Source organism: Lepidochelys olivacea, assembly GCF_965140295.1.
Source record: "Lepidochelys olivacea isolate rLepOli2 genome assembly, chromosome: 10".
Lineage (NCBI taxonomy): Eukaryota > Metazoa > Chordata > Testudines > Cheloniidae > Lepidochelys > Lepidochelys olivacea.
Genome location: NC_140420.1, coordinates 79,604,726 through 79,624,314, shown reverse-complemented (window position 1 = coordinate 79,624,314; position 19,589 = coordinate 79,604,726). Strand labels below are relative to the sequence as shown.

The following is a 19,589-nucleotide window of genomic DNA, read 5'->3' as shown; positions in this document are numbered from 1 at the left end:
ACAAATACTGTACATAAATAGGCAAAAGTCTGCTCTCAGTTTCCATACAGTAACCAGTGGAAGAACTGCTCTGAAGTTAGAAGAGTTATTGGCAAAACACTGGTGCAAGAAGGATCGGAAACTGTCTGTCCACATTCACAGGTTTCAGATTTTTGGGGGTCTTTTGCAACCTAAATCTAGCCACTTCCACACTCCTTTTAAAAACAATGTATAAAAGTTACCTTTATGTAAATACTACATAAGATTTACCTCCCTTTCAAGGGGGCCAACACAGGTTGACCAGAATCTCAGTAACTTCTGACAATATATGTAGAGGGAAAAGAAGTCTCTGTCTCCAAAGGCTTTTTTCTGGTTTGGAGTGAGTGCATGGATTATGGGTCATGAATCAGACCACAAATCTGACTCTTGCAATAGTAAATGGTTTCCCTTAACAATTAATTACAAAGGCAAGACAATGGGCCTGAGTCTGCCCTCATTGCACTTGCGCAACCAAGGGTCATCAGTGGAGTCACAGAAGTATTATGTTGATGGCCTGAGATCAGAATCATCCCCAGTAGTTGTACAGTAACATATGTCCTGGATCTCTATTTCAGCTCAATTCCCTAAATAACTTTGAAATGTAGCTAGTATTTTGCCACAGTTTCTTTTAAAGGTGAGACTATTGTATTCATATAAATATTGCATCCCCACTAAGGTTAGTCTAGCTCTCCGAAAACACTGTAGCATGATCTTCAAACAAATTGCCCCTCTGTCCCTGATCTCATCGGTATGACCTCCATTTGCAGTGTGTGGACTCATCTGAAATGAAATCTGATTTTGGCCCTGTAGGACACATGTTGTGTAATTGCCCAGCTTCAGTAACAGCTGTAACTTTAGCAGTTTGGCCACATTCACCTATTTTTGGTGGGGGGTGGGGCGGTGAGAGGGAAGGATTTTGTTAGGTTTGTTTGATGGAAGTTGGAATATGACCGAACAAGGATCTCGTTTGAAAAATCAATACTTTCCTCGGTGCACTACAGGACTAAAAGTCATCTAGGGAAATCTGTGGAATTCTATTTTATAGGTCTTGTGTTGTCGTGCAAAGTATGCAAGAAGCATAGCGTGGTCAGGCGTTCTCAATTTGTCTACTTTTGATCTTTTTTTTTGTTGTAGTAATAACATTTTTGTGTACCCATTCTCGCTCTCACACACAATACACACATTCTGCCTATGAAAATCAATCGGCAGTGCAGCGATGTCACTTACGGACAGAAAATATGATTTTCATGGGAAGAGGGCCATAATTCATGGCAAGCCAGCAATCAGGGAATTATGGACATGTGACAGTGTTTTGGGATACAAAAAATACGTTTCACCGGGGCTAGGTTGAATGATAGATTGAATTTGTGCCACAGGGGAATTCACTTAATATCCTGGGTTCGTAACTTTTAGCAAAATGTGCAAGCAGTGCAATTCTGAAGTGATTTCTAGATTCCCCAAGGCTGCATAGCTTTGAGACTGCATTTGAACATTTAGGGCCAAGTTCTGCCTATGTCCCTGTCACCATGGCTCCAATTGCACATCTAAGGGCAGAAATTGGCCCTTGTAATTGATGTTATAATTGCTTTTTGATAGTAGCCCATTTACTCTGGCATTGTCTTACATGCTTCCTTTATCACAATTTAAATCAGACAGGCACAAGACCAGTGTCGGAATGTAGAACGTCTCAGCGTTATTTCAGTAATCGGAATAAACCAGGGCTGATCATAAATCAGAGCAGGGTGTTGGAAAATAACCGAGCTGAACTGGCTAGTGCGAGGCCCTGCTGTCTAGGAATGGAATCTCCCTTCAGCTGCAGGGTTCTGTGTGGCCCTGCCCGTACACGATAGAAGTACTTACCTGACCGTCTAGAAATCGGCTCCTGCTTCATCTGAAGGCCTTTGTATGCTCCTACCTCTGTATGTGATGGAAGTGCTCACTTCTCTCTGACATCCCATTTTTAGCCACAGGAGGGATGTTGTGTGTGTTGGATATATTACCACTTCTAGCTGTGTTCTTGGCAGCTGGGACTCCTCTCCCACTCAAAGCCATCCCCTGGGCCACCTCTGCTCGCAGGGCTCCGCCCTCACTTAAAACTGCCCTCCCCAACTAAGCCCTTGAAGGAAGGCACCAGTCTGGACACCACCTGCTCTCCCCCAGGAGTCAGTTCTTGCAGGCACAGCAGCCCCTGCTTGCTCAGGGTGTGAGGGTGGTTTCGCCGTGCCTGTGCCTGTGTGAGTGAATCAAGTTCAACCTGTGCAGATTATATCAGGGAGATACATGGTGCAGATCATGCTGCTTGTTGGGGACACCTTCCCTTCCTCCATCAGGTGCTGCTGCTTCTCCATGTCCTGGCAAGATGCCCCAGAAACTCCTTAGCTAGGTAGCAGCTCCTCTTGCTCTTCCTAATTCAGATTCCATAGCCTGGTGAGATCTTACTTCAGCTCAGGAGGAGGGAGAGTTGCATTTCCCCCAATCCTAGGAGCGTGGGCAGCTCTCCTGCTTTTAGCAGAGCAGGAAGAGTTGCTTTCCCCTCTGGACCTCATTCAGGCAATACTCCTATTGACGTCAGAGTTTTGCTGGAGTGAGGCCAGCAGGATCAAATCCTTCAAAATCAATAATTTGCAGCAGACAGCACAAGTGAGAAGTGTTAAATATTTCTATATTGCTCAGAAAATACAATTCGTTACCTCACAACAGCTACACATCCAATACCATTCATAGGTAAAATCACATTAACAATACAGATACTAAGGATCAGTTTCCAAAAGAAAATCAGTGACTGGAAGAGTGTCTTGTTGGTGAATTTAAAAGAAAGAAAAAAGTTTTCCTAGGTCAGGTGCTGTGCTCAGCTGATTCCACCTGTTTTAACCTCATTAGCAAGTTTAACAAGTGTTATTCCTTGCCAAGTGCACTAATGGTTGTTTTAAACCTCACGGTTGGGGGTGGAAAATCATTTATCAGAAACTGTTAAATGCTGAGAATAATCCCCAAGAATATTATTGTACTATACCATCGATTAGCAGAATTGATTGAAGCCATGCAGCTTTCACCTGAACATAGTATGGGGAAACGATTGTTTTTAGCTGGAGCAGCAGCAGCAGGGACTTTATAAAACCAATTGCTGACTTTTACTGATGCACAGTTATTAATATTTAAGCCATTTTGAAAGAGTCTTTGCAGGCCCAACCTTACTTGCCTTGAGGACAGAGGGAAAAGATTGGGCCCTAAAAGTGGCAGGGTCTTTGTGGGCCTAATACTCATAGGCTGTTATACAAAGAAAGTAGTACGAGTTTGCCTTCTTAACACAATGGTCTGAGATAGCCCTCTCCCAAGTTAAAGCCAGGGAGTGAGCTTAAGCTCTGTGATGATTTCTTGCAGAGGGTGAAATCCTGGTCGATTGACGCCAATGGCAAAACTCCCACTGACTTGATAGGGCCAGGATTTCACCCAGAGTCTCATGTCATTGAGGGGCAAATTTACTTCCTTATTCCACAGAGCAGGTTGTGGGGCCTGTGATGCTCCTGACACTGACACGAGTATGAATACCAACCTCAGGGTAACTTGTGGCACCTTAGAGACTAACCGATTTATTTGAGCATAAGCTTTCGTGAGCTACAGCTCACTTCATCGGATGAAGCTGTGGCTCACGAAAGCTTATGCTCAAATAAATTTGTTAGTCTCTAAGGTGCCACAAGTCGTCCTTTTCTTTTTGTGGATACAGACTAACACGGCTGCTACTCTGAAACATCAGGGTTAAAAACCAGGGCCCAAACCCCAAATTGGCTGTGAGTTGTAAATTTAGATTTCACCAACCAACTTCACCAAGTGCAAATCCTCAGGCACTTTGACAGCCTTAACACGGAGTCACGGACTGTCCCGGTGGGTACTCCCATCTGTCTTGCCACCGGGGAGAGCGTATTTCTGTGCTAAATGGCCCCTTATGCCAAGAATCACAGCAATATTCAGGTTAGTCCTGGTCCCAAAGGGCCGGTCACTTACGCCAGGTCAATTTTAGTGTGAGACCTACAGCACAATGCTTGCAGCCAATCCTGTAGTAATCTATATGAAGGTTTATTACATAGGAAAAGGAAATTAGAGAGTTATTTACAAGGCCTAAAGCAAATGAACATAAACACACAAATAAGTCATAGTCAGGTTTCAAAAAATAATATAGGGTTCCCTATTCAGCAAGCTCTACTTGTCCTTTAGAGCTGTCCCCAGCTGGGGATCTCTTAATTATGTCTTGAAACTCCTCCTAAGTTCAGGCAGCATAGAGATCCTCAGTTCCTTTTGGTTGGGGTTTTTATCCCTCTCCTGCCATGTGCTCTGAGCTACAAACTTAGCTGATGGGAAGAGTCCACCTGGACTCATCTTCATGGGGAAGAGAGCAGAACAGCAATAGGAACCATTTAGTCCTTTTGTTGGGCGTTTGTCGGTCCAGATGTAAGGAGTTGCCAGTTGTAAGATTCAACCACAGCCCAATTGGTATCGATGGGTCTCCTCTTTCTGGAGGGTCTTAACAATTTCTGTAGAAGAGCAGCTCTTCGCACTAAGTAATGTTCCTCTCCTGTATGGCGATTCATTGGTCACAGAGGCTCTCAGTACAACCGCTCAAATATAACAACAGGATATGGAATACCGATATTACAAGTAAGATGAATAAATACAGCAACTCACAAGAATTTAATAGAGCTTAAACACTAAATGCAGTCTCGTCATTTGAATGCCTATTTTATCAATTCTAACACATGAATGAGCCAGACAGATCCTAGCTATGTGTCTGTCAGTGTCCAGTTGAAATGTGGTGATGTTGGCAGGCCCGGTGCCAGCTCATGCCAGCGTCACAGGGCCTGCCTCCCCAACTCCTATGTATCCCTGGAAGCAAGGGCCATCCATATGGAGTCTGTGGGTCCTAGACCCTGACTGCATGGGTCTCAAGACTCCCCCTTAAATATGACTGTTCTTAGCACTCTTGAAACTGGACATTAATATGTCTTCACTGCAGAGTTAGCTTGGGCTCTTACTTAGGTGTTCTCCTAACCCCCACTCTGGTCCACAGAAAACCCTCTCACCTGAGTTTGGTGGTTCATTAAACCCGGGCTAGCTGGCGTGGCTGATGGGGTAGGCTTGAGCTTGAATGCTGCTTTCACATGGGCTGGTAACTTGCCCACTTTGCAGTGAGGACACTGGCTAAATCACTCAAGTGCTGATAGTCCTCTAGTGCCCAGGACAGACAGGTTCTCCCACAATTTACTGGCAAAGAATCCTAAAGCGACTCAACTTCCTGCAGCACAAAAAACCAGGGGATGTGCCCCTGGAAGTCCTAGCAACACACGGAGAGCAGGGTACAAATGGGGAGATAATAATTCAGGTAAGGCTTTGCAGTGTGGCTGCTCACTCCCAGGCAAGGCTAACCCAGGTTCTCAGACCTGGGTGCTGCTCACTCACGTTAACTTTGCAGTGAGGACATGCTTTGAGTAGCAGAGACGACCACCTGTAGCATGGTGCCATGCAAGATAAGTACACTGTGCTTATTCCAAAGCTCCACAGCCAGGAGAACTGGACGATCTTTCAGGTTATCAGACAAAACACTAAATTTTTCTAATCAACTATTTAATATCTGGAGCCCAACATTACTAGAGCAATTAAAAATAAAGACTAAAGTCAGAGAAAGCTGAATAATAATGTAAAGTCTGGGAAGAATTTAATTTGTAGGTCTATTTCACTGAGGAATGACCTTATATGTGGAGTGAATCAGTGTTTGTAATTATAGAGTGAATAAGTGATAAGCATCAAATGAATTGTTTCAGAACTCCCTTTGTTGACTTTATTCCATGATAAGGAGCAGTTGCTGTGTGACCTTGAATATGGTGAAATAACTCATGCTAAACGCATTGATACAAAGTTGGCGTTTTGGCAGGACTTTGATGTAGGTCATTTTATTACCAGGCTGAATCAAACTACAAACTGATCTCATACTCATGCCAAGAATGCTAATAATAAACTGATCAATGAGGTGCTGGATTGTTCAAGAGAAGGTGATCGGGGGAAAATGCAGACATAAAATCACTGGAATTCCAAGGGTTGAAGTGTCAGCCTTTATGCTGGGAGGGATTATATTACTTGCATTAGTGCACGTTTTCTTCATTCCGGAGTGTTCTAGCTGTGTGTCGAACAGGACGGTGTCAGAACATACGCACTCATCATTATTTTTCTTGACCTTTCTGTGCAAGTGATTTTTATAGTTCCATTAACTAGTAGGATCGTTTGCAAACCACTGTACAAAGTTTATTATGAAGAATGCCCTGGGGCCCATTGTATCTTATAATGTGGAATGTTAATAGAATGAAAAATTAAATTAAACTCTAAAAATTATAGCAAGACAAGACTTCTCATTTTATATGGGAGAATTTGAAATTTTTACTTGGTAATATTTCGGAGTAATGCCCTATTCTGATCTTTTATATAGATGCTATAGATCTGATTCAGATCAAAGACAATAACAGCATTCCTGATTATACCCAACCTAGAATAAATTGGCTTATGTCAAACTTCCACTTAAGGCAGGGGCTTTCTGTACCTTTTACACACACAGCCAGTCAGAAGTAATTCCACTGATTTTAAATGGCTTTACTCCAGTAAGGTTAGAATTGGGGCTCTGCCCTATTCATTTAACAAGTTCCGTTCTGTCTTGGGCAGGCCCTTGTGTAAAAAGACACCATTAGGTCAAACCAACTCAGAAAGTTGGTGGCCTCCAAAAGGGAAAGGTAGGGACTAGTTTGGGGGGTAGGGAATATATATGAGTAGAGCCCTGCAAACCTGCGGATATCTGCTTTATATCCATGGAATCAGATGCGGATATCCATGGACCATGTTGGCGGAATGCGGATTGGAAACAGATACAAATTTTGTAACCACCGGGGGCTCTAGGCATGAGTCTCAGTGAAATTTTTGTTTTCATTTCTCTTGGACTTCCAACAAAGGCTAAGATGTGCATAACTTTACCAACTAGTGGGATGGTGTGTTCACCGATGGAAAAAGCAGATTTTGCCCATTGTGTTTTCATGTCAGATTTTTTTTTTTTGGTCATAGTGAAAAACGTATCTCTCACATTTCACAGTATGGTGAAAATAAGACTTTTTGTGCAGCTCTTATGCAGGAAGCAAGCTTCTTTTGTGCTGTGTAACAGTAGACATCTATTTAAGGGCTGTAATGTATCACTTTCTCTACCTAGCAGACATGTCTTTGAGGCATAAGATACGCTACAATATGCTTCTATGTCTGTTGCCATTTAAGCTTAAATAATAGACCGGTAACACACTGAAAATGCCAGTCAGTTTCACAAACTGCTTAGGTGACAGAAATCCTTATGTGGGAGGGAACAGAAATGTCTCCTGGTCAGCCTTCTGCCTCACAAGGTATGCTTTAGCCGGGAGCTAAAATAATTACCTAGTTAAAAAAAGAAGAAGTGCTGCATAGTTTTATAGAAAGAAGATGACCTGATGTTTAAAATATAAATAAAGGGAACAGAAAGATCTTGGACTCTTTTGGTCTCGATTCTCTCCTGTATACCAGTGTAAATCAGGAGGGGGTGTCCCAAAGTCAAAGGACTAACATTGGTGTCAGTGAGAACAGAATCAGCTTCTGGGCTAGAACTAGGCATGGCATGTGCAAATGCTGTTCAAAGTACTCTATACAGCTCTTAATATGGACCTGTAACTCCACTGCTGGTCCATACTCGATCTCCTCCTGAGTGTAGATTACCAACTGTCCTGAAATGTCTTTGCTAAACTGTGTGGTGGCTCACATTTGTGTATGAATGAATCTCCATTTCTCTCTTGCCCTGGCATGGATTTGATCCCATGCTTATGGACCAGAAGAATGCATACCTGTCTTTGGAAACCTTTATGAAAATAAAATAAATGCGCAAAATAGAGTAGGACAATTAGAGCCTAGAGTATTAGTGATCAATATTTCATACTTCCTGCAATGCTGTCCAAACAAAAGATATGAAATATGAATGAATTACAGTTTTGACACACACACAACCCACAAAGGAAACAATCTGATAGAGAGAAATCCTGCAGTCCTTACAGTCAGGCAAAATTCCCATTGATGTTAATGCAGGATTTGAGTGGCTGAGGTCTATCAGCTTTGACCCATAGTTAAAATTATAGGAAAACCATTTACCAGTTGGAGCTGGAAAAACTCTTAGGGGTGAAATTTGAACAGTGTCCCTGATGAGCCAAACCCAGAATTTTCAGAGGAATGGCCACCTAAGGTTTAATACCAACTTGTGCTGAAAAATGGCTGTAGAGATCCTAGCTGGTATTCCAAACAAACTGGCAAATAAGAGAGCCCTGCTGTCAGTGTTTGAACACAGGCCTAATTTGTGGGGATCCTAGGTAGTGATCACAGAGTGATTTTCCCCCTGAAGCACCTGGCCTTGGCCACTGTCGGAAGACAGGATATTGGTCTGATCCAGCATGACCATTTTTATGTTCACATGATGGCTGTTCACTGGCTAATGTGAAAAGAGTTTGGTGATCACAGCGAGCGTCCCAAAAAGATACTTTCAGAATCAGCCCTCATAATGGCCTTGTTTTAAACTATGGACATTTTAGTTATGGAAAGCCTGATGCCTTTGAAAAAACAGGGGCACAACTGCAGCACTATGTGTAAAATTATTTCTTTTTCTCAGTCTATTTTGACAAATCTGTGGTGGATCTCAACACATATTAAGACAGAGTTCTTTTTTTTTTCCTTATGAGCTGTAACACTTTTGTCTGTGTTTTTAGAAGCTGGCATTCTCTAATTACAATCATTAAGGTCAATTTGGTAAAGGTTTTATTTATTATGAAGTAATAATTGCCACACGAAGTAATTACTAGTGTCAGGGTTTTTTTCATTACAAAAAGTCAGATTGGGATATGAGCTTTTTTTATGTCTATCAAGAGAGACCTATATGGTTACTTTCATAACCTAGTATTAATTAAAATCTGCAAGTAGTGTTTTTGTTTTAAAGAAAATATTGAGCTTTATGATGCAATTTAAGTGTTGTGCTTACCAACCATTTCACACATTTGACAATACTGTGTGGCGTTTCTCCTTCACAGCTCTCTGCACAGAGGAGTGTGTGCATGGAAGATGTGTATCTCCAGATACCTGTCATTGTGAACCAGGCTGGGGAGGCATTGACTGCTCCAGTGGTGAGTAGAGGCCCGGTAAAAAATATGGATATATTAAAGAAACACACTGTTTTTAAAAACAAGTCTGAATGAAATCTGTGGCTTAGGACACAATTACTTTAAATAGAAAATGAGAAACATCAGTTTGGTTATTTTGCAACAGTTAATTAATTTGGGGCATGACTCCTGCCCGGCTAATAAAGAGGTGATGACTTTAATTTTCTTTGTTCTTGTCTTTATAAAGCTTTATTAAATGCAGTGGAGAACATTTTTAAACTCGTATTTCCTGTTAGTCAAACATTAATGATAGATGCTCAGACAAGACTGTCTCTGAAGTGAAATTGCTTTACCTTGCGTTTTAGCCATGCCAAAGTCTTCATCAAAACACTTCCTGTGATGGACATAGATTCTGGATGAAATCCGGGACCTGTGGAAGCCAATGGGAGTTTTGCCATTGACTTCAATGGAGCCAAGATTTCACCCCCTGATTCTAAGCTTGCGTGCTTTGTCCTTTATCTGAAATGCAGGAACGGATGATGGTAGCTGGTGGGTGCTGTGCTCATTTTAGATATTTTCATTAGAAGATTGATTTATACTTTAGGGCTCAAGAGTCTTTCAGTTGGAGAAGTTGCATATGTCAGAGCTATTCTTAGTAAAAATAGGTTTCTGCCTGTGTGATTCGTTCATGCTAGAATGAAACTGCTAGTGTTATTTCCAGAGTAAACATTGGAGAGTTGTGCAACATAGGCTCCAGCCATTACTGGTGTAATGGAAATAAGTTTACATGAAGGCTCTTTGTGAAGCAGGCAAGTACATAAAGCTGCATCGTTCTAGAAAGATGTCACAGACTGAATGGACATTTCATTTAGGTTTTGGTTCCTCCCACCACTTTCCCAAATTGACTGGAAGTTGGAAAAAGACACATTCTTACCAAGCATCAAGATAATAGACAGGGTAACTGTAGAGAGAGACAGGTCAGAGATATTGACAGGCTCAAAGGGCCAAAGCAGTTAAATATCCCCCGGCATAAAAACATTTCCTGAGATTGTGCCATGTTGCCCGAAGCCAATGGAATGGAACTTTGGCTGGCTATGGACATCATGAGTGTTCTGTCTTCAGCTCTGGCAGTGTCTCTCCAACTGAAGGAGCAGAGGCAGTTGTGGGATAGAGAGAGTAGGAGGTTCATGAGGACGTAAGGATTCACTCTGTTTAGGGGATGGGAGGGCCTCTACGTCTTCTCTGCCAGGTAGGCCAGGGGAAAAAGCATCAGAAAGGCAGCATGAAATATTGAATAGCTATTTCTAGTAACATTTTTTAAAGTCCTTGGGAAAAAGAACTCCTTCAATTATGAAATATCGCCCAGAATCTCAAGAACGAACTTTACCCTTTGGTTATTTTAAAAAATAATGCTTTTGCCCCCAGTCATTCAGTATTTGTGCCATATATAGATAAGCACTTCACTCATGGATGTAGAGATGTCAAAATAACAAACCTGGAAGGGGAAAAAACCTTGTGATAAAGTACATACACAGAATGGAGCTTTTATTACTCTCTAATTATAAACAGTAAAGGATGAGATGTCAACATGGAGATGGGTCTCATGGCCTAAAACTGCCCAGTGCCTCTTATTAAATTGTACTAATCTTGCAAGCGAAGATAAAAGAAAAAAGGGTTTTTCCTGTATTGAATATTTAGCTTTTTAAGGTAATTAGGAATATTAAAGCACTGACAATGATTGAGATAGAAACATTATTCATAACTTTTATTTCCGCACTGGGCAGCGATCCAGTATATTTCATTTATGAGTTTTCAGCTGTGAAGAGAGGAGTGTTAGCCAATTCTTAAATTAAATATGCCCTGTTAACTTTTATAAATGATATCCCAGGATTAGTCTCAAAATTTAAGCTTTCATTTTATTAATAGAATTGCTGTAGTCACTGGACTGTAGTGTCCATTGTCTCTCATACCATTTGCAATATGTAGTGCAACAAACATTCTTGTCTACTGAAGGAGGTGGGGGTCTCTTGGTTTTGTCCTGATGCTGTATGGGAACATTTTTAACATCTTGAAAATGTTTCTGGGATGGGACAACGAGCGTAGCTCTGCTGGTATCTTTGTGGGCAAAGACAGTGGCCATTACGCCCTCAGCGCTGGATATCTTAACTGTTTTAGTGGGAGAGGGATTGCAGAGCAGATTACTTGAGTCACCGCCTACTTTCTGGGATGTGTAAACTGCTTCCTGGGCAGTCTTATTTGAAGACAAGATTTAGGGTTAGAACCTGTTCGGCACTGAGCACACTCCACTCCCATTTACTTCAGTAGGCGTTGAGGCCGCTCAACCTCTTGCAGGAGAAGTGACACCTCCTAGGCGTGGATCCTAGCACCTCCCCAAAAGGAAATGCTGCAATATGGGTGAAATTCACCCCTACACTGAGCACCAGCACAAGGCACCATTTAAAGTGCCGTTGCAATCCACAACATTGGACTGAAGTGGGACTTAGGTGGTGCATGGGCTTTCTGTTGGCTCTACACGTGGGTGAATTTCACTCTGCCAGGAAGGATTATGATTCGAGGTGCTAACACTGAGCACAAATCTATGATCTTTTTACTCATAGGTGAGACTCTCACATTAAATTGAGATCATTACTGCTAGCAGTGTCAGTTGACACTGACAGCTTCAGACTTTCACGCTGATAGCTCGTCTGGTAGGACAACCTTCAACTTACGATTCTCTGCAACTTCCCCATGACTGATCATATTGCATGTTAGAGTTCAACTGTTGCCAGGGTTAAAATAACTTTGGATGAATTGCTAAACAATTCCAACCTTCCCTCCCCCAAATCCTGTGCCATATTCAGCTCTGCATGCTTCTATACCTGTTTTATTGCATGCTGTTGTACATCTGTTGATGTCCGCAGGCCTAGCCTTGATTTCATGCTATAAACCTGCAATATATTACGGCTTGATTACCATAACAATAAAAAGGGAAGTGATGAGGTATTAACTAAAGAAACTGTTGAATAAAATGTTTTTCAAGGTCTTGATGATGCTAAAAGAGAATTTTCATTCATTAAAAGAAAAATCATTTTAAAAAATCACTCTTGCCCCCCCTCTTAAACTTGCTTTCTAAAGCCTGCTCATTTTGGCCATGGTACCTGCAATGTTTTTTTTCAGATGCAAAGGAAAACAGCAAATGCTCCATGTGAACTTTCCTGATCACCTGTTCAATTATTTCAAAGCAATTAACTTCAAACAGCATGACATAGCAGCTTGGAGTTCTGATAGGAAAGTGATTTGGTATTGGGGGCTTACCTGGCTTCACCATTCTGAATAACAGCCTTCCAGATTTGCGAGCATTTAGACCCTGATCCAGCCAAGTACTTAAGCACATCCTTAACTTTAAGCAGGTGAGTGACAATGGAACTGTTCATGGGCTTAAAGTTAAGCACATGCTTAAGTGTTGTGATGAATCAGGCCTTGAGGACCTGATCCAAAGCCCATTGAAGTCAGTGGCAAGACTCCTGTTGAATTGAACAGGCTTTGGATCAGGCCCTTATACAAGTAAGACTTTTCTTTTATTAAAATACTATAACTCATAGGCCAGACTGTTGAAAGGAATTCATGGGGTGGGTATTTTTTCCTTTTGGGAAACATTAACTTGCGGCCCAGACCCCCTTCCTCCCACCACCAGCATTGGGATTCATGTGCATGCGTGAAGATGCTGACAGCGTAACGGGGGATGGGCGTGAGGCGCACAGTTGAAATTGAGAACTGACTTTCCTGAGAGTTTGGGTGCCAGGATTAGGGAACTGAACTTTAAAGGGAGCAGGTAATAAATGAGGTTTTCAAGATGTTTTACTTTATCAGTTTGGGCAGCAAATATAGTAGTCATCCAAATAGTTAATTTAGGGGGTGTTTGCATATTACTACCACAGGGCGAGGGGAATGCATCCTTCGTATCCCCTCATTTGAGAAACAGAGATTCTAACAGTCCTGACTTGTGACAGGTTGGTCAGCAACATATACAGGTAGTCTAGTTTTCATCAGGATTTTTTTATACAAACTGTCATTAGAGAGAGAACCTATTTCATCTTTATCTCTGTGTCAGAAAATAGCCAAGGTCATAACAACAGGCAAGTAAGTATAACATCTCAGCAAGATCACTTTTAAGGGTATAGCCCTGGAGCAGCTGGAATGCTTCAGTTCTGAGATTCGTGATGAATGAGAATGGTAGCTGGTTTGCGAAATCTGAAGGTGGGTTGCTTGACGAACTATGAAAACAGTGGTAAAAATCCGAGGAGGAAAAACAGAGTATTTTAAAATGAGTCTGACGTTTTCCAGGCTTGATTTTGGGTAGGGGGCTCATATGTTCATAAAAAGCTTTGGACAATTTCTGAGTGGACAATAAAAGCTGTAGGGAACCACTTCTGATTTGTGAGTACAGGTCAAACTCAAATCAAGGCAGATTTCAAGGGTCAAAAGTTCAGCGCAGTTCCATCCTCAGCTTTTTAAGGAAAGGTAGGGATGTCTAGCGAAATAAGTGGTTGTGACCTGGGTCACTCACATGACCTGGACTTTAAGGGGAGCATCCTCAGCTAATGAAAATTGTCATAACTCCATTGAACTCAGTTTACAACAGTCGAGGATCTGCCTCTGAAGGTTAACACACTTCCACAAAGGAATTTAGAAATTTCTTTTCATCTGAAGAAAATTTAAAGTTGGCCCAAATAAACACAGTTCTTGGAGGAGCCCTGGTTGTGAGCTCACGTAGAAGATACATGCGTATTTGTGCTTGCTGCATGGTAGTCAATAACATTGCCATTCCTTACTCCTGTTGGACCGAAGAATCTCTCTCTTGTGGGAGGAGCACCTGATAGAATCTATTGATGACATGCTAGCCACTTCCAGTTCCTGTGCCCTTCAACATGTTCATTTTTGCCACCTACCTAACAAAAGACTCTGAGAGTCTAAACCAGGGGTGGGCAAAATACGGGCCAGATCTGGCCCGTCTAACATTTCTGTCCAGCCTGCCAGGCTCTTTGCCTGCCCCTTCTCAATCTTTGGGCCACTGAAAGTCTCTCAAATCTTGGTCCCGACTTGAGTGACGTTGGGACTGATTTATACATGTGTGGAGTTTGCAGTTTTAACATGGTCTTCAGTGCAACCAGGTCCAACTCTGACTGTGTTTTATTTTGGCTTGAATTGAAAATGAAATGTGAGGATTGCATCATGCACGTGGATCAGAACAGAAGCTAATGCTCAAATGAAGCTTTGCTAAGAAAAAACTCACTGAAGAGCCTTCTTGGCCAACCTTTATAGGCAAAGGAGCTTCCTGTAGTAATTAAGGAGCAGAATTGATTTTTGTCTCTTTCAATCCCAACAATCTGCTCTTTCCTTAAAAGTACTTTTAAAAACACCTCAGTCCATCCAACCACTGCCAAACTGGTGTAATCACACCAAGGTTAACAGCTTGTGTTTATGTTTTTCCTCTGCTGGATGTTGGGCCCACGCACATGGGCCCATGGGCCCACTTTTTGTGTGTGTATTACATTGTCTCACTGCCAGCATAGGCCCAGCCTACTCAGGGCTCTCTGGGTCCAGGGAAGTGAAGATGTAAACACAAGCTGCTTTTTAATGTGGACAGGGGGGAGCACATAGGGATATTCCTGTATGTTTTTAAACTTTGGCTGAATCAAACTGGCCTGATCTATCATTTCTCCTTCCATGCCGCTCAAGGAATTCTTTTTCCTGCTGGTAAGAATTAAAATCTGCCTAACAGATTTTTCTCGCTGTTAGGGGCTGGGGAATAGTCTCCACTTTGCAACCTCTGTAACAGAGCCACGTAAGAAATGCCACAATCCTTGTTGTGGTCAGGGCAAGATGCAAAGCTCATCTTTTGATGTAGCCTTCCCCAGAGCCACTAGAAGACAATAGCTGCTGGTGGTTTAAAAAAAAAAAAAAGTCGGATAAAGCATTTAAGAATGTTTCTGACAGAACTGGCTGTGCACCTTTATATGACTCGTACGTTAGAAACAGATAGACCATGTGTCCATCTAGCCTGGTACCAGGTGCTTTGGAGAGAGGCAAAATTCACATTCCCTGCACGCTCTGCCTTTTCACACCAAATGATGCTAGTTTTAACATCCTTCCAGCTGCCAGAGGACTTTCTTCTGAGCTCTGTTCCTTAAATCAGCTATTGGCGTCTGTGATCAAGGAAGTGGCAAGAAGTTTTCTCCTAGTAACAGCAACCTTCCTTTGAGACTGCCCTCTTTGCTTTTGAAGAGTAGGTGCAGATGATGGACCTGACCCCTCTTGTTGGGCTCTGGAGGGGACTTCCTAGGATCCTAGCTCCCTTTGTTAGGGTCTGATCTAGTAATGCGCTGAAACATGTGCATAGTACCATTAAAGTCAGTAATGGAACTGCTTGAGTGCTCAAAGTTAGGCATGTGCGCATGTCCCTTGCTGAATCACAGCCTAGGTTGCTAAGATGGGGCACCGTAATGACGAAGCCTCTCCCCGCCCTTTGCTGCTGAACAATGCAAGGCAGTTCCTCCAGTGACTGACTAGCACTCCCAGGTTGTGCCAATCCAGAGAGGCCGGAGCTTGACTCCGAACGTCCTGCATGGGAGAGCACAACCAGCAGGTCAGTGAGCTGAACCTACTCGTTAATTTTAAAGCGTCATGTTATTCTAACTTAACTGAAGTGTGCGTGTTTGGGGGCGGGGCTGGGGGGTGGGTAGGCAGGTTGCTTACCAGGCCTTCAGTTGTATAATTAATAAAGATTTCAAAATTGTAATATATTAATGGAATAATTCAGTGCCCTTATCTTAGGTTGCAAGAGTCACTGCTTTTATGGAAGGAACCAGTTATTTCCACGTTTGACTTCTTTGGTTGAGGAGGTGAGCTAGTAATGAGTTACACATTGAAGTGAATATTACTCTTCTGGCAGTGGACTCTTGGTCTATTAAAATCCTTTTTCTATTTGTATCCCATCAGAGTGGCACCTGCTGGAACAGCTTTATGGTAACAGCTTGTACTGTCAGCATGGCCTGCTGCCATGCCACCTTGTGCTCAGATATTGTTAGTTCTCGCACGTGTTGAGCGGGAGAGTATGGGTCAAGAGTAATCTGGGAGACCTCCAAGGAACATTTTGGTGCATCAGGAAATGCTGTGGTGACTCCCAAGATCCCACTGCCCCTTCAGAGTTAATATGGAAGAATTGCAGTAGAGGTAGTTGTGCTTCTGGAGGTGTTGGATGGGAAAGTCAAACTCACCTAGGGAATTTAGATGCCCAATTCCCTTTTATTTCTAATGGGAACTGGGTGTCTGAATCACACAGGTGACTTTGGACATCTCAGCCGCTCTCTTTTGGGTAAGACGTAAATCAGGGACCCTGAGCTGTGGCTAAATTGCAAAATATTAATTAGTTCATGTTTGTAAAAATGCTTTGAGGGTGTACAGAATGTATGGTGATTGTTCATAAAATAAAATAAAAAAAATCTCATGGCACTTTCCATGGTAAATAGCACATATTACTCTTGGGGGAATACTGCACCAAAAAATTAAAAATTCTGTGCACAATATTTTAAAATTCTGCATATTTTATTTGTCAAATATAATCATGTCCGCTTCAATTATTTTGGTAATTTATTTCAAAATACCTGTCAGCAGTATGTCTATAACAGTACAGCCAACAAAGAAGATTCAGGAAATGTTTTTTGACAAGTAGATTCCTTACTAGGCGTATTAATACAGAATTTTGAGTAATAATTCATTTAAACTACAATACAGAAACGTATTCCCTGCACCCCTCAGAAGCAGTGCAAGGGCTTGGGGAAGTCGGGGAACAGAGGAGCTGAGGGAGAGGGAAGTAAATTGCTGGGTAGGAGCCTAGAAGTGAAGCTGGAGGGTTATTGGGTGTGGGTGAGAGATAAGGTGACCAGATAGCAAGTGTGAAAAGTCGGGATGGGGGTGGGGTAATAGGTGTCTATATAAGAAAAAGCCCCAAATATCGGGACTGTCCCTATAAAATTGGGACATCTGGTCACCCTAGTGGGAGAAGTATGGAACAGTTTTTGAGGGGCAGGGGGAGGGATTGTTTTTGAGTCGTGTGGGGAGCCTCCCCCATGCAGACCCTGGCTGACCTCAGCCACTCCCATTCATTCAGGCACATCTGCCCCTGTCCCCATGTGTCCCTGTACGGTCCCTCTCTCATGTGTCCCTGCACCCCCACTCAGACACCCCTCCACCCCATCCACATGTGGCTCTGCACCCCCATCCCAGTCACCTGGCTCAATGCTGTCACCCCCTAGCTCCTGTGCCCCCACCCCAGTTTAACCTCCCCCATTAGCTCTTCTGAACTCCAGTCTATGTGACCCCCCAGAAGCTCCGTGTACCCCACTCTGTCCAACCCCCTCCATAGCCCATGTCTCCTCACTTAGCTCTGCAGGCAGGGCACTGTGAAGAAAGCAGCCACTGCCCCTTCCTTCTCTACGGCTGGCTGCTCTGGCCAGGAGTTGGTTGTCCTCTCTGCTGGTGCCACAGCAGCTCCTGGTGAGCGAAAAGTGTAACTTCAGCGCCTCCTCTGCATAATGTATTTTCTGTGGGGGGGATTTGCGGGGGACATGAATTCTGCGTGTGTGCAGTGGCACAGAATTCCCCCAGGAGTAAAATATGACCAAATTCCAGGTTAATAATGTACACTTTTCCTACTTTGCAGTTTAGCTGGATCCTATATTCTACTTCACTTCCTGCCAGAAACTGTTAGGTACTGTTGCTGTGTGCTTTTAGGTCCTGATCCAGCAGTCCATTTAAGCATATGATATGTGTAATTTTAAGTGTAGGAGTAGTCCCAATGACCTTAATGGGGCTACTCATGAGCTTAAAGTTGTGCATATGCTCAAGACTTTCTTTAGATCATGCCCTGAAATAGCTGCTAGGCATCAATTCAGAGGTGGCTGCATTTTAGTGAGGAGCAAAGTGATTCTGTTTATATAGTAAAAACACCCTTTACATAATAAATCTTTTAAATTTTGAAAGAGCTTTGGGGTGATTGTAAATGCAAAATATTTTATCATCATCTATTTCTGTGCAGAGATGAGAGCAGAATTTTGGCCAATGGGAGGAGAAAGAACAGGCCAGATTTAATATTTTTGTTCCTCACTCAAACAAAATTTAATTAGCAATAAATGCAAACAAAATCAAACACATCCCAAGTATAACATAAAGGGCCAAATTTTTAAAGGAGTTCTGAGGTTAATGTGAAAACATGTATGCATGATTACGTGTTGTATGTGCAGTGTCTATGATGGTATGCAAACTGGATCACTTCACCTCTTTAGTGGCCATCCAGGTGCCTCACTGCACATTTACAAATGCCCCATCCCCTGACACATGTGCACAATTATTGAATCTTTGTGCACCAGTGTAGTTGTGCACTCACGTTTCTTGAGAGATGCACAGCCTGATTTTTCAGTGGGAGCTGCAGGTGCTGAGTCCCTGTGAAAATCAGCCCATTGGCTCTTTGCATCCCTCATTTAAATTATTTTGAAAAACAGATGGGGGACAATGGGCAACCCATTATTTGTATTAATTAACAAATAGAGTTGGGGTTTTTAACAGAGATTTAGCTCAGGATTTGCTGGGATGTGGGATGAGAGAGGAGTGGTGTTAACTTGAAAAGATATTTGGGTTTATAAATATAATGTTTATGGGAGGATGGAGAAAGTCTATTGTATACACAGTTGTGTATCTTAACAGCATGGTCCTTCGGAGTTCTAGCCTGAGACTTCTAGAAAAGGGCCTGAACCTCAGATATGCCCTCTGAGGTGTTAGAAAGATTTGGAGCTAGATCAAATGCTTTGTATTCTGGTTGGTTGAAAGCTTCCACTTGTTGCAGAATATAGAGTAAATGGAATCTGGATCTTCAGTACCAAATGGGCTAACTGCCTCTTTTGTGAGGCACTTCGCTATTTTCCAGCGAATTTTACCTGCTGGAGGCCTAGTCATTCATCATCCGGCATTAGGTGCTTTGAGCAGATGGTTCCTTGAAAGTACAGAAAAGCTAATAGGATCCAAAGAGTACTTGAGTTTCTAAACCGTAGGGTCAGAGCCTGTAAATAGAGTGATTGTTCTGCTACTTTCTAGTAAATCTAAATTGTTTAAAATAGTTTCTTGTAACCTTGATATTGGCTCGAGCACTTGGTTAGAGATCAGCTTCTGCTGAATCACTATGAAGGTTTTAGCTCTTTATTTAAAAAGTGTAATTCCGTTGACCTCAGCAGAGTTACTCCTGATTTATGCTGGGGTAAAGGAGGACAGATTCAGTGACCTCAATCAAAATACACTCAAAGAATGCATCCTAAAGACCTGTCCCCGATG

At 42.5% G+C, this 19,589-nt stretch overlaps 1 protein-coding gene across 1 annotated transcript in view; it reads left to right on the top strand.

The window, feature by feature from the left end:
* MEGF11 (multiple EGF like domains 11) overlaps window positions 1-19,589 on the top strand; it is a 382,058-nt gene that overhangs the window by 129,391 nt on the left and 233,078 nt on the right. Inside the window, exon 6 of the mRNA XM_084641366.1 lies at window positions 9,138-9,230. Coding sequence (XP_084497492.1) covers window positions 9,138-9,230 — 93 coding nt within the window. The remainder of the gene's footprint in view (window positions 1-9,137; window positions 9,231-19,589) is intronic.